We start from the raw sequence: 15,814 nt of genomic DNA, 5'->3' as shown, positions 1-15,814 counted from the left end.
CAGGCTTATCCTTCACCACTAAAACTTAATGGTTTACCTTGTTGAAACCTTCCTTTAGAGGTGAGCCCCCCTGATATAACTGTATTAACAGATTTATGTCCCCACAATAAGATTAATAAACACACTCTCTCTCTCTCTCTCTCTTTTGCTCTAGCTCTCTCCTTAGCTCCCTCCCTCCCTCGCTCTCCCTTATTCTGGCTCTGTTGCCAAGGCTACCGTACAGCCTCTTGCTGCATATACCTAGACGAAGCTGCCGCCTGTGGATCTCTCTCTCTCTCCTTCAGGATACAAACAAAAGAAAACCCATCAGACTTTCATACCTCTGTCTCTCTTTCTCTCACGGACACACAAACACACACACCCCTTACATTTGCAATTTCTTGTTTTCCTAGGCTCACACGCATCCTCTTACTCTCTGTGTCTCTCACTGTCGGTCTGTCTCCTTCTTACATGCAAACACACTCCTCCATCTCCCAGACAGAGAAGCAGTAAAGGGATTGGCGTGGTTCTTGGTGTTTGGCTCCTGGTGGTTTGGCTCACAGGGAGCAGAGCAGCAGATGGCGATGTGAAGACGGGCTCAGCCAGGTAAGAGGACTTATCCTAACCAGACTTAAGGCTGTGGTTGAGTGACTGTGACCGTTCCAGCCCTCCTCGCCTCTCCGCTGTCTCTCGCTCTTTCCCCCTGCGTGGCTGTATGACATGAGGTGAATACCAATTCCTCAGCAAAGCCCCTACGGTTTACATGGCCGCTGCGCTTTCCTGTGCTGTAAAAAGGTAGGAGATGTGTGATGTAGGAGGTGTATATGTGCGTGTTTATTCTTAGATCATTGAAACTGATCATTTGCCAACAGGTTGGTCCGTCGATGGCGCTTTTAACTGTGTATTTTCCTTCTCGTTTATCACTCAAAGCTTGATTTCCTCTGTGTTGTATCATGTCTATGTGACAATGTGGGAGTTACCAGAGAGAGATGCAACAGTCCACCTCCCCGAGTGATTCATTACTAATCCATCCAGCTCTGCACTGTGTGGTCGCTCTAGCTCACCGTAGCCATGTACGTGATATGAATGGTGTTTTGTCTTAGTATGAATGACTGCCAGAGAATGCCATTCCTGCACTGGTGTTTTGATGCAGTGCAATCATGTAACACAATCTTTTGTCACCAAGAATCCAGATTTATCTCCAGCAGCCTGTAAATCAATTTGCTATGCAGCACATTTTAATTATTCATACAGTACAGCTTTGGCTGAATTGTAAGTTTATATGTGCCTTAATGAGATTTCTCTCCAAAAATACCCATGGAGCAGCTACGAGCGATCGTGGGAGTGTATGTAAACAATAGAGCTGATTGATTATCTGTCTTTGTGATATACAAGAAAAGGCTGCAGGTTTGCTGGGCATTTCATTTTAAGGTCATTGCTGGCTTATGTGTGTATTAATATCAAGATTTTCTGTGTGTGTATGGGAGATAAAGGTTGATGAGGCTGGTCTTGGCCCTCGTGACTTTATCTCATGTTTCCATCTCATCATCACTTTCAGTAAGAGCTTCCTCTTACCTCGTCTCTCTGCCATATGAGCACTTCAGCAACACACTTGATACTCGCCCTTTATTCACTTTGATTCTCCTGGAAACAGGTTGTTTTTTAAATAACAGACTAAAGAAGCAGATTTGGACTTATTGTTTTTCCACACAGAGACGCTGGGAGCATCAGGAATATCCATTAAAGCGCACGCCAGCTGTCACCACTTTAATTCCCCCTGTTCCCGACAGTAGGAAAAAGCTATACACAGCTGGCAGCCCCCTTCTCATTTCTGGTCCTCGAGCCCTTCTGGGACAGAGGCAATAGGCATTTTGTACGGCCCACTTTTAGACTCCATTGGATGGTGGGTTCTTGAATGGATGCAGATCAATGGAAACAGTATGCGCATACTCTATTTGAAGACTGAGGGGGTGGTGTTTGTAAGACCCAAGGACAGTACACCTTCAATGAGGAATGAGGCTCAATCCGTCATCAGGTTTGACCTATTTGCTTTAAATTCACTCGGCCTGAGCTCAATCCTCAGCTAAATGATTCTGATCTTTTTGGATTTGTAATAAAATCTTTAATTTTCATTGTAAGCTCCTGAACTATCTGTGTTAATATATTCTATAGAAGCATCAGTTGAAACAAAGCTTTCTTTTCGAGAAATTTGCAAACATACCAGATATGACTGTGAAATGCAGATAAAATCATGCACAAAACAGCTGGAATGGGAACAGTAAATCGCTCTGGGTTGATGTTTTTGTTTGTGTTAAATGATTATAGTGTAAATGAAAAGCTTATCATAAACTTTCAGATTTTTTTTATTCTATTATGAATAAATTCTATCTTCAGAACTGTAATTAAATATACCTTTACATGTACATGCAACATGTTTGGAAACAGAATGCAATATAATATAGCTGACCAGATATATATTATTTATTCATCAGTTTAACTGAATCCGGAGTTGCAGCGAGTATTTTAATTCTCATCTGCAGACTACGCAAACAGCAATATTTAAATTCATGTCTTTTTCTGCAACGTTAGAAACATTAAAAAGGGAAGGAACAGAAATTGTACAATAATCTGGAAGTAATGAGAAACTTCTGATGTATTTAGCGTGTACAATTCACTAATGTTGGAGTAATGAGTAATGAATGAGTAGGAGAAGAGGACTCGTGACCTCAGGATTTCTGAGATCCCAGCGACTGCTTGGGTTAAATATATCAGACAGTTTGCCAAACAAGCGCTGAGACAAAGCAAGTAGCAGAAAAACAGAAATATTTACCTCAAAGAATAAAAGCAAAGAGAGGCCGATTTTTTTTTTCTTAGGGCAAACGTGAATGTTGTCACTGCTCTCCCAGTGCAGATGTGTGTTTGTGTTTTTCATTTTTCATGCGGGGTATCTGACAAAAGTCTGTGTATATGTGCGCGCACACACACACACACACACACGCTACAGTATGCTGGTTGCCACAGTTACCAAAACGCCAACCTCACTGCGTCATTGCTTCAGACAACCTTCACACAAAAAAAAGAGTTGCTCTTCCTTCCATTCATCCCTTCATCCACTCTTCTACCTGTCCACCTATTGTTGAAAAATGGAACACATTGAAGCACTCTTATACAATGCCTGTGTGTGTGTGTGTGTGTGTGTGTGTGTGTGTGTGTGTGTGTACTTAACATACGTGTGTACGTTGCATGTATGCACATTGCCATGGCTACAAGCCAGTCTAACTGGCGTCATCACTTCAAAACCACCTTCACAGCAAGCAAAGAGAAAGAAACGGACTCAAAGTGAACACACACACACACACTAAGCTCCTGCTACTGGTGTGGTCTCATATTCCGCTGAGCACACCCCATTCGTTCAACAGGGTCCAGTGGCACATAAGGAGAGAGGGGGAGATGGTAGAGAGGAGAGGAGGGCAGAGAAGGCTCGACTTCATCATGCATACTGATTCGACTGGAGCAATCTGAATGTATTTCTGAGGGTGTCTGCTTAGTCTGGCTTGAATCATCCCTGCCTCTTCGGGATGCAGAGAGAGGCAGGGAAAGAAAGAGTGGGGAAGAAATATTGACAGTTTACTGTGTCACCTTACATCACTATCCTCCCCTCATGAGCGCACAGCTGGGAGTCTACAAGGGTGCTACTCTGATCCATCATTAGAGAAAGCTGAATTATTAACCTTCTCTCAGTGTCTATCAATGTTACCAGTTGGATTTGTCACTCTACTGTCTATCATAGACTTTAAACTAATGGATGTATCCACCGTGTCATCGCTCATTGGTTCGTAAACTGATATTTTGATGCCCAAACTTGCATCTAGGAGGTATAGGGCTCACACCACACAGACTCGGATAAATGGCGCAAACTTCTGCGATTTAATTGTATTAACAATAGTCCGAAAGGTTCACTGCTTAAGTGGTAGTGTTAACATATCATATTATCAAGTGATCGTTTAAAATGGTCACACCGTGAACCACGTATAACCATGCAGGTGACTCATAAAACTGTATTTTTTGCACCAGTTTTGTATTATTTTGTATTATCCCTGGCTATTTGAGGAAGAGACACTTTCTTACTTGTTTGTTGTTTTTTTCTGCTCCAGAGGTTGGAGAGATTTGCATGTTTAGTACATCTGCAACAGCTTTATCATTTTGCTAACCTTTGAATGTAAGCCCTGAGCTACTGTCTTGTGTCTTTTAGAATTGACTCTGCCTCACAATGGCTGACTGTGACCGGATGCCCCAGGATACAGGTTTTACCTTGATCATGTGATGTGACTCCCCTGCCAGTTCGTTGCCATCTCTCATAGGTCAGTCAGTCATTTGACTTTATTGACCTTTGATGTTAGAAAACACACAACGCATTGTCTTTGTGTTCAGATCGTGGCACAATGTGTTGCTTTTTGAGATCTTTTATCTTGCTGAAGCAGGCTCTTTAAGGGATTTCTTGATTCATCAGATCTGCCAGTAATCAGGCCTGAGTATGTTTAGTGAAACTGAACTTAGCTTTCAAAACAATGTGGTTAATTACAGTTAATTCATGATTAAACAGGAGGGGCAATCACTGTGTTACACAGGACCAGGTAGGCTTGGATAACTTTTCTCCCTTAATCAATGAAATCATCATTTAAAAACTGCATTTTGTATTTACCCTGCTTATATTTGACTCTGATAATAACATTGTTTTGATTATCTGAAACATGTGACAATATCTATCTATCTATCTATCTATCTATCTATCTATCTATCTATCTATCTATCTCTCTCTCTCTCTCTCTCTCTCTCTCTATATATATATATATATATATATATATATATATATATATATATATATATATATATATAGAAAGTGCTGAGCGGAAAAGAGCTTTGAATACACTGCTGACTGTGTGTGTGTGACTGTGTTGTCAGTAGATGATAATGCTCAGGACGGATGAGAGGGATGAGAGCCACTCAGTTGCCAAGGTGACGGACAGGGCTGTAAACACGCTACCCCTGACTCATTTCTCCACAATGGAGCCTCTCTCTCTCTCTCTCTCTGTCAAATTCACACACACACGCACACACACACACACACACACACACACACACACACACACACACACACACACACACACACACACACACACGATGGAGTCCAATCTAAGGGAGACAAGAGGATCCGGAGATGAGAGCCACTCTGTGCTGCTTAGCTGTACATTTGAATAGACCTGCAGAATAAACGCAACCTTTTTGTCATATACACGCTCATTTAGAACCACACATTAGACACACGCAATGTGACAAACACAGATAGCACATACTTGAAATGAAAATCAGCATGTAGTCCCAGTGTGGCTGAAAATTATGGCCTCGACATTTTATTGTACACAAAAGCAGAAAAATCGCAAATAAGTTGTAAGTACAGAAGAACACCTGCATGTTAACATCTGTATGTTTCAAACACCAGGTACTGTAGGTGTTTCAGAGTCTAGGATCCTATCAAAGATCTCCAAAGTATAAGTAAATGTGTTGCCATTTGTCTACATTTTTAAAGGGTTAAAAACTGGAGTTTGTATTTGATGGGATGATTTTCAGATAATGGCACACATAAAACCGAACACCTAATGATAAACACGTGTAAACTAAATGCATTTAAAATCTGATTTATAACATATGAAAGGCCTTTTAACACAAAGGAACCTCGTTCAACAGGGGCATCATGACCCGTCGGCTGAGTAGCTCCACTCGTTCCCACACCGAGGACTCCATCTTCCTGAGGCCTGATGAGGATCCCGTTTGGCTAGACGAGCCCACAAAGACTGAAAAAATTGGCGACGGAGCCCTTAAAAAAGACGGGCTCCTAGAATGTAAAGATGGAACCGCTGAGGGCCAAAACCCCCAAGAGGAAGTGTTTTTACGCAAGGTGTACACACTGGTGATTGAACTCCACTGCTGGGCAGCACTGTTTATCACTTCCCAAATCTTGGTATGTGTTCCAGGCTCTCTATCATCTGCTTTTAATCAGAGTAAGTTTTTAGGTCGTCTTTGGGTTTCAGCTGCAATATCCGCCTTGCAAATGACAAGTCAACACTTAAGCTTGAGGTTTTCTTTCAGCTTGACCTTTAATTTTCCACAGTGGTTTATCTTTTCATATGTATGATTGCATTTTCATATTTGCTTCAAGTGCTTCAGGCTTGGAAAATACTTTTTCTGGGGGTGGCTAGATGAGGCTAAAATTTGACACCTCTTCACCATTAATTCCCTCTTCCTGTTTCCGTCTATTGTTGACTTCATGTTTGATTCATTTAAACAGAAAAAAGGACAGGTGCAACATTACCATAAGTAAATAAAAGAGCCTCGTAAATGCAGCCACGATTACGACACTAGACTCTATGTGGACAATTTACATATTTTTTATGCCTGTGTAATGGTCCATCTTCTTTCCTTTTCGCTTTTCACCTGAGAATGGCTGCAGTCCGATTTCCAGTGCATGAATGACTGGAGTGGTGACAATCTGCCTTCCTTCTTCTCTCCCCCCAGGGGTACTGGATATTTTTTGTGGTGGATGGAAATGGGCCACTCTCTTCCATCTACAAAGCCCTGCAGGTCATTGACTTCTACCTGGGGTTCATCTTACCCTGCCACCCTATTTTTGGAACGGATGTAAGTATCAATCCTAGATGTGGCTGACAGCTTTTAAGTCTGGGTGGAGAATAAACAGCTGTTTAACAGGATGTGAAGCACTCAACTATGTCTGACTAACTCATTCTCTCTCTGTGTTTCCCTTTATTGGCCAGTCAGTGGTGATGAGGGATGTGGTAAACACCACAGAGCACAATTGGATTGTTCATGGCACTGCAGGCATCGGCGTGGCCATCTGTGTAGTCATGGTAAAACACTGGCTGGATCCTTTATTTTAAGCTCTATTTTTATGCAAACATTTCACAATTTTGGTCATTTCAGCATGAATTTAATGCATGATGCATGCTGAATTGGTGTTATTTGCTATAAAGATGGAAAATAATCTTAAAAGGAAACAAGATCGATTGAATCGGTTGTTTCTTAACGTAGCGACCTGTTGTTGTGTGTTTGATTGATTTACTTATTGACTGCTTCTTTTTTGTCTTCTTTTCTATCCTTAGATCATCCACCTGGTGTGCAAGTGGAATTATGGCTCTGGCTTGTGGTCATCAGGAACTGTGTCGAGGGACATTGGTGATCGACGTCAGTCTGTGAGCCGTCAGCCCTCTTTCACCTTGTCAGAGTGGACAGATGCCCAGGAGGATCTGATAGACCTGGACCCGGTGCCCCAGACTCCAGTATTTGATATAGGTGCAGATACCAGGACGGAGGGAGATGCTGCCACCCTTACTGTCACACCAGTGGGGCTTCAGGAGAGGTTAGAAAAGAGCATCCAGCAGGTGGAAATGTTTGCATTTATGTTTGTTTTTCTTCCAGCAGGGAGACTCACACTTTATTCATTCATTTGTAATGCAGATATATGCATTTGTCTGACTGTCTGAATAAAACAGGAGAGGCTCCAATGTTTCCCTGACCTTGGACATGTGCACACCAGGCTGCACAGAGCCCTATGGCTACGGAGCCCAACTCTCTCCAAGAGACCAGTCGGCCCAGGAGTATCTCCGACAGGGAACGCACGTCCTGACCCCTGCCATGCTACACACAAGGGCCATGGACGACCAGAGCCTGCAGGCTGAGTTTTATGTGAGTGCAGCAACAGTAGCTCAGCCACCTACGTTCTCGAGATTAATATGAAATGAACAGAGACTCGCCGGAAAAGACGTACACGCACACACAGATGCAGCCACACACACCGATCGGTGCTCTGCACACGCCCGTAAGCTTTTCTACTTTCTGTTAGTGGGCGGAAGATGGAGGGATGCAAGCATTTTTTTTCTTTTTGCATACAAAAACCCACAGAAAATTCTTGTGTCTGTTAGGAAGAAGGATGCGCGTTCACACACACACACACACACACACACTAATACAGCAATGGTTGAGTGTGAGAGGCTGTGAATGACTTCACGTGTTTAATATTATTTCCTCACCGTTTGGTTGTTATGTAGAAGGTGACTTTTGGACTTCCCCATTTCTTCACTTTCATTTGCCTTCATTGTTCTGTGTCCATTGGCAGGAAACTCCCATGAACTTTGTGGACCCTAAGGAGTACAATTACCCAGGGCTGGTGAGAAAGAATCGCTACAAAACAATTTTACCCAGTAAGTAGAGCTGTAACACAAGCTAGTGACATCAGTTACTATAAACATAATATTGAGGTAGCAATTTTTAAAACTATTTTTATGCTGATTATCTTAAATAATTTTGCATCCTCTTTCACTTTAATGTTAAAATGTGTTTGCAAGACATCAGATTTCCAGTATTTATGTTCACAATGACACACATAAGGGTGCAACCATTTTGTATCACTGAGCTGTAGGATGAGATACAGAATGAATGAATGTGTAACCAGCTCCCTTTCTCATGATAATGTCACATTGTCCACCTGCAGACACGCACAGCAGAGTGATCTTGAAGTCACAGGATGAAGATGATTTTCTTTTTACCTATATCAACGCTAATTATCTCAAAGTAAGTTCAAATGCACTCTGATGCAGCGATTTGTTATGGCTTTGATATGTAATGGTAGCAAAACAACGAGTGTGTGCATGTGCAGGGTTATGGGGGCGAGGAGCGTGCATACATTGCTACCCAGGGTCCCACTGTGAACACAGTGGGGGATTTATGGAGGATGGTGTGGCAAGAGAGGACCCCAATCATAGTGATGATCACCAACCTGGAGGAGAAGAATGAGGTAACTGTTCAAAGGATTCTTTGATAAATGTTCCTAAATATTAACCAGCTATATTATCTGCTGTGTCTATTGTTTCTTGTAGAAATGTGCTGAGTACTGGCCCGAGGACACTGTGACACACGAAGGCATCGAAATCACTGTGGTCAAGGTGACCCAGGAGGATGACTACAGTCTGAGGGTGTTTACTCTGAAGGTAACCGACAGAGAATGCATTAATATGTGAAATACAAAGGGTGAACCACAACAACACCACTTTAATGTTTTAGCTTCAAGTAATGCCAAAAAGCTGTTTGCCTCTAATGATATGCATACATGAAAATGGAAACAACCTTATACAGAGGTGGATGGGTGGGGGGATGGGGTTACAGTGGTGGATGCTCATGTTAAGCGTGGCCAAAGTTTCATTTAGGTCAACATGTAAAACTAATCCCGGTGAGCCAAAAGCTCAGGTCTGCTCCAAATAGTCTGCTCGAGACAGATGTCAAATGGAGTGGATATCCCTAATACGGTCTCAGGCACTGGTCTGGCTGTGAGCACATAAGCCCCACCCATCTGCTGTTCACATGTTCTGTTTGTAAGAGGCAGCAAATCAGAAGAAAGTTGACCTAAAGGGATGACAGAATACATACTGAGAGGGATGCACAAAGAAATAAGTGAACGAAACAAAAATATAGAACTAGTTACAAGTTATTTTAATTTTTTTTCTGGAGCTCATACTGTCAAATATACAGTATGAATTAAAACAAAACTAAGGGTTCACAGCCAGGTTCTTAACATGTAATTAGGAACAGAAGTGTGCAAGTTAAACCCTGTCATCTGTATGCTAATGTGCTTAAAGCAGTAAAGGCTTTCATGAGCAGGTAACATCAGAAAGCCTCTGTATCATTGTCCTGAATGATGCCTTGATAAACTTTAGAATTCATTTTCCTCTCTCTTGGCCCAAAGGCGATAAGCCGTGGCAAAGTTGACAATCCTGCACGTGGCTAATTCCAAAGGATTACCCACCTTTACTTTATATGTCATCTGTGTTAGCAGACGTCTTTCCACGTAACACCCTAAAAAATTTTAAAAGTGTGCTTTATGTTATATTCAAAGTGGAAATTTCTCTAAAGATATGTTACATTTTTGTTTTTATTCTTTCAATCTAAGGCACTTAAATTAAATTTCATCCCTTAGGTGCCAATTTAAATTCAGATGTTAGATGTGGATCAGAACTATCTGCATGGCTACAATATCAGCCATAAATCCGTGCGTTTTAATTAGCTACTTTTACCTGCATCTGCTGATACGTATGTGCACGATTAAATGCACTGTTTACATGATGATCCCTCGATTAATGTCACAAAAACACTGCAGAAGATTATTATTTTGTGTTCCAGACTCAACAAAAACATGTTTCTAAAATTATGTGTATCAAACAGTCATATTTTATCCAGTAATTTATCACAACAGATATGGGTGTTGGAAGGTGGTTCGCTCAACGCTCCATTCATGTGTTCATGATGGGTGCTTTATTTTTAATTTGAGGTCATGGTGGCATCGGCACTTAGCAAACAAAACAAGATAATTCAGTAAATGCAGCCTGCATCCGATTGCTAAGCACCAGGGGATCATTATGTAACTGCAATGAGTTAAAAGCTTGTTGATTATTCATCTCCTCATGTTATGTTGTTTATCTATAGGATTCATAATTATTGGTGGACTGACATTCAGAAATTTGTTTATGCTCAGTACAGACCAGGACAAATAGTCTGTTTTTGTACAATCTCTTTTTTTAATGTTTGTTCTGCGTTCACTACTAAACCAAGGCAACTGTTTGGTCAAGCATGAAGAGCAACAGGTGTTCTCTGTGTGCTTGGTATAATGACATCTGTGTCACTGTCTGTGTGCATGCACCAGTGCGGGGAAGAGGAGCGCACTCTGCGGCAGTACTGGTACACTTCCTGGCCTGATCAGAAGACCCCAGACAAGGCTCCACCCCTGCTGGAGCTGGTGCAGGAAGTGGAAAGGGCCCGTGAGGAAGCCCTGCCCTCCAGTGGCCCTATAATTGTCCACTGCAGGTACAGGGCTAAAGCAACTTGTTTGTAATATTGGGCGCATGAAAGATTTCATATTTAGAAGATAAAGCCATCTTTAGTTTTATATTACAGTATCTTGTTTTGCTGGTTTTTGTCACTGCACAAATCAATTCAGTTCCTCGATTTATGGTGCCTTCGCTGAAATTGAAATTTCAGTGAATACAAAAATCCAACACATTACTTCTCCAACTTTTTCTTTACAGTGCTGGAATTGGTCGAACTGGCTGCTTCATTGCCACCTCCATCCTGTGCAAGCAGCTGAGGACTGAAGGTGTAGTTGACATCCTGAGAACCACCTGCCAGCTCCGTCTGGACAGGTGAGATATGCTTAGAGCTCTTATCTGTGCTCGTGCCTATCTTTAGTTCTGGCATAAAAGCTCAGCTGACGTAGTTTGATTTAGTTCCAAAAAGAAGGTCACCAAACCTTCTTCTAAATTATCTGTCCCTCCATCCGTCTTGTGCTTATCCAATTCAGGACCGGGTCGGGGATCTTAAAATTATAGTCCATTAATTACACACTTCAAAAAACCATGCATGGTTCTGTGAGTGTTAAAGGAAATGATTACCTTTACTCACTTTTGAGTCAGAAAACAACAAGCATGGGTGCTACTAGTAATATTATTTATGTGAGGTACAATCCCAGCCGGCCATCAAGCACATTAGAACACCCACAATGAAAGCAGTCATTATTAGCGTTATTGGATACATCTGAGTTTAATAAGTCAAGATGTCATGGCTAATGTATTTCATTCATTGTTTGAAAAAATGTGATAAACATTTTATTTTTTGCTGGAGCTGATAAACAAATGTTGACTTTAAACGAAATTTTTCCATTTAATTTTGTTATATAATTACTATGTGAAGTGTTAGATTTAATGGTATCTCTTTGTGTGTGTGTTTTTCAGGGGTGGCATGATACAGACGTGTGAGCAGTACCAGTTTGTGCATCACGTCCTGAGCTTGTATGAGAAGCAGCTTTCTCAAACTGCTGAGGAGTAGATGGAGCCCAACAGCCACACCCAGACCGAGACACACCACTGTACACGTAACCGCCTCAGGTGGTATGCACCACTGTACCTAACATCATCTCAATCTCACCCTTTAACAAGTTCAAACCATGTTATTCTCTTCACTCAAGGCAGGGTCACTCAAACAGAACTGAATCTGTGCTAATTGTGCGTGGTTGAGTAGAACAAATATAGAGGAGGTGTGATTTGAGATAACTCACCTGAAAATAGTAGTAACGCAGTCCCATCGATCCACATGTTCTTGATAAGTTGAAGCAGTCACACCTAAAATAATCCAAGCCAGCACTCTCGCCTTCATTTCATTTGCACTGCTAAGGTTTCCATCACACCACTGCACATTAGTCTCCGTCATCGAGGCCTTGTTTTGCACTTGGTCTAAAACAGCTTCCTCGTGTAATGATTGTACAGTTATCGAAAGGTTAGACTGGAAGTGAAGTATAATCAGATCGCCTGCAGTGGTGTGACTTACCTGTAAGGAAATGAAAGAAAGTATGTGTTGACAATAAGGGCCCTTTACAGTATAAGTGTCAGCATCGTTTAAATCTACAGAGATAATCAAATGCCAGCCTAATATTTAACTATACTGATATAAAAGTTCATATGAAATGTAAAAGTAAATGACGTCTAGCCTTTTCTCTCAATTTCAATGTAAAAAAAAAAAAAAAAAAAAAATCATTACAGAAGGCCTGTCTCAACTTTTGCTGCATTCAAGAGTCACCTCATCTTCAGGTTGCATGGTGCTAAGTGTTCATTAAAGGCATGTGCAATGTTATGGAACATAGGAATGTATAACGATTAGGTTATTAACTAACTAATTAGTAGTGATGGGATTTCCGGCTCTTTTTAGAGATCCGGCTCTTTCGGTTCGGCTCACTAAAAAGAGCCGGCTCTTTCGGCTCCGAACCGGCTCTTCAGGTTGTTTTGTTGCTTTAATTAATTTATTATTAACAATAATATAAAATTATGCACAAAAGGAATTACTAACATAAAAACAAGTGGTTTTATTTATATATGTTTATATATAAATATATGCGGTGGCCCCTAGAGACAAAACACGTACAAACTCCAAAACACATTTCTAGCATGAACTGAACTTCCAAAGCCGAGCTACTAGATCACTTAAATTACACAATTGAAAGCATGTGTGTATTGTTTGTGTATTTATACACAGGCACTCATATATATATTCAAATAATTTAAAAAAAGTTCATTTACCTGTTATTACCACACACCAAATCCGGTCGTTGGTACTTGCTGGCTTGTGTAGCCACAAGATAACAAAGGCTCAACACTGCGCCCAGCATCCTGGAGCACTTCTGTTGTCTTTTGTACGTGTTTTGAGTTTTTATGTGCTTCTGAGTTTTTATGTGCTTCTGAGTTTTTACGTGCTTCGGAGTTTGTACGTGTTTTTACGTGTTTTGGAGTTTTTACGTGTTTTGGAGTTTGTACGTGTTTTTACGTGTTTTGGAGTTTGTACATGCTTCAGAGTTCGTACGTGATTTGAAGTTTGTATGTGCTTTGTCTCTAGGGGCCACCGTAAATATACTTTTATTTATTCACTCCACATAAAATGTAATAAATAAATCATATAATACAAAAATCAACTATTCACATTTCAAGTTTTAACTATTTAAATTTTCAGCTTTTTCCTTTCACAAATTTAAAGTGAAAAGAACACAAAACACTGCAAACCACAACACAATTAAATATAAATTATAATATGAAAACTAAAAGAACATGCATATTCTCTGTCATATGGACCTGCATGAATAAACTTTCTCAATCCTTTATCATCTGCAACTGAAAATAGTTGTGGATGATTACTATCCGGTTGTTCAGTGATGACGCGACGAATCCTACTTCCGGGTCTAAAGTAGTCTGCGTTTAATATGGCTTTTGTGTTGTTAACATGTTTAATGTTATGTATTTTCTTCTATTTGATCTCAAAAAGCTCCTAAAACAGTCAGTGATCCCTGTTGACCTCCCTCGGCTTTATACCTTTCTAATGTTGTTGTCCCTGCCTCTCTTTCTCTCTCTCTGGCTCTGTTCCTGTGCTACTGAGTGTAACTACCGCCCCTCCCCCCTCTGCCCAGCATAAAGCACAAGGCTCGCGTGCAGAGTGAAGCGGAAAAAAAGTGCGAGAGAGAGAGAGGCTGAGAGAAAGAAAAAAAAAAAAACCCACGTGACGGCTCGCGATAAGGAGCCGGCTCGCGTCGTTCACGTCAAAGAGCCGGCTCTAAGAGCCATTTCGTTCGCGAACGACCCATCACTACTAATTAGGATTTCTGTGCAATCTACAGTATTACAGTTTTACCATGCTGCCTGTGCAGTCCTCATGGCCCATGATGTTTACAGTAAACAACTTCTGCATTAAGGCCACATAGACGTTAACTCAGAGGCGTCACAGAGCCAGGGATACTGAGGGGACAGAGGCCAGAAATAGAATCACACCATTAGAAAAATCAATGCAGGAGCTCCGGAGAATCCATTGTGCACAATCGACGTTACACGGGAGGATGTAATGAAGAGGAAAGCAAAAAAAAAAAAAAGTTGCATAAACAATACACCATAAACATAAGGATATTCTTGTAAATGTCCAATTTTCTATCATGAAGCTTGTTGCCCTCAGAGTTTCAAGTTCTGCAATGCCTCTGCTTTAAACAGTAGCTTGAACACATCTGTGAAGTAAGAAGCCCATGATTGTTGTATAGACAGGCCAGGCCTAATCTGTATGAAGCACAATAGACCAACAAAGGTTGTCTCTCCGATGTTCAGCTGTAAAAGTTCTTTTTTCTGTATTGTGTTTTGATTGTGTTGAGTTTAATGGATTGCATGTGCTGTATGGGACTCCATAGGTCCACAATCAAAGCGACGTGATTGGTTGTCCTGCTTTTTGTTGTGTAAAAGGGTTTAAGCCTATTATTATTGCTTGCTCTCGGCCAATGCTTTTGATACAGTTTGCTTTTGTGAAACCAACCAGAGATATTTTTAGAACATTTTGATACAATCCTTTCGAGTAGATGCCTTGTGTATATTTCCGTTTACACCATGATGGAATGTAGCTCATACTGTGGATCAAACCATCGGTTTATATTGCAAGATTTAACGGAACAAAATGTGACAACTACCTAAGTTACCTTACAGTACAGAAGATAAATAGATTATGTTCAGTATTATTACTTTAGGTCTTTAGGCTTTGCTTTAATATGCTTTGCTTTCTGTGTACGTTTTTATCGTTTTCTTGGAGAATTTTACCTCAGACTGAGTTTTCACACAGTCCCCACTCTATTCTATCTGTGACTCGAGGCCACTCTCAGTTGACAACACGAGAAATAATCGCTATGTGTAAGGCAGCTAAAACAGTGAAGACAGTTTTCTACAAAAAGTCAAACAACTTCTATCTTGACTATCATGACGCTTCAGATCAGTGGCCCTGGACGTTATCAGAGGATGAACTTACCAGAGTGGGCTCGGACCGCTTTATAAATAAGACATCAGCCGGGAGAATATAACTGCCAAAATGACCTTTTACAGCAGCACCTGGTTGAGACAGACAAGAAAGGCTACAGTGTATTGTCAGGCATGTGACATAATCCTCTGATAATCTCCAGTCTACTTGATTGAAAAGCTTCTATTTTGAGTGTTTGTTGTCCGTGCTTACTTGGACTTCTTCTGAAGATCAAAATGGGGATAACTTAATAGCCAAACAGTCAGACGTACAACCAACCAGCAATCAGTATTCCTCTCCTCTGCTACAGTATCGCTTTAAGTTGTGACTTTTTGCATCCAAATAAAGATAGATTTTCATGAATTTGTGTTGTTGTTTTTTTAGAGTTACTCTGCCCTGATCATCTGATCAGTCT

General features: G+C 41.0%; 1 protein-coding gene across 3 annotated transcripts; it reads left to right on the top strand.

Moving 5' to 3' along the window:
* The first annotated feature begins 208 nt into the window (after positions 1-208).
* LOC146704295 (tyrosine-protein phosphatase non-receptor type 5-like) lies at positions 209-15,781 on the top strand. Of its 3 annotated transcripts, none has more exons than XM_085461348.1 (14): positions 209-585; positions 4,232-4,340; positions 5,725-5,998; positions 6,553-6,675; positions 6,810-6,902; positions 7,155-7,411; positions 7,545-7,737; positions 8,168-8,252; positions 8,543-8,622; positions 8,708-8,845; positions 8,928-9,038; positions 10,745-10,905; positions 11,127-11,240; positions 11,829-15,781. In XM_085461348.1, exons 3-14 carry the CDS (start codon positions 5,732-5,734, stop codon positions 11,920-11,922), a joined length of 1,716 nt encoding a protein of 571 aa, XP_085317474.1. In that variant the 5' UTR covers positions 209-585; positions 4,232-4,340; positions 5,725-5,731; the 3' UTR covers positions 11,923-15,781. The 3 variants fall into 3 exon arrangements, with proteins under 3 accessions (XP_085317474.1, XP_085317475.1, XP_085317473.1); XM_085461349.1 differs by lacking the exon at positions 209-585 and adding an exon at positions 623-774; XM_085461347.1 differs by lacking the exons at positions 209-585; positions 4,232-4,340 and adding an exon at positions 4,898-4,995.
* Positions 15,782-15,814: the final 33 nt, after the last annotated feature.

This window comes from Copadichromis virginalis, linkage group LG7, assembly GCF_057382275.1.
Source record: "Copadichromis virginalis isolate Kocher_CV1m ecotype Utaka linkage group LG7, C_Virginalis_male_GT1.1, whole genome shotgun sequence".
NCBI lineage: Eukaryota > Metazoa > Chordata > Actinopteri > Cichliformes > Cichlidae > Copadichromis > Copadichromis virginalis.
The sequence above is the reverse complement of the archived record's forward strand: the minus strand, read 5'-3'. Positions and strand labels throughout refer to the sequence as shown.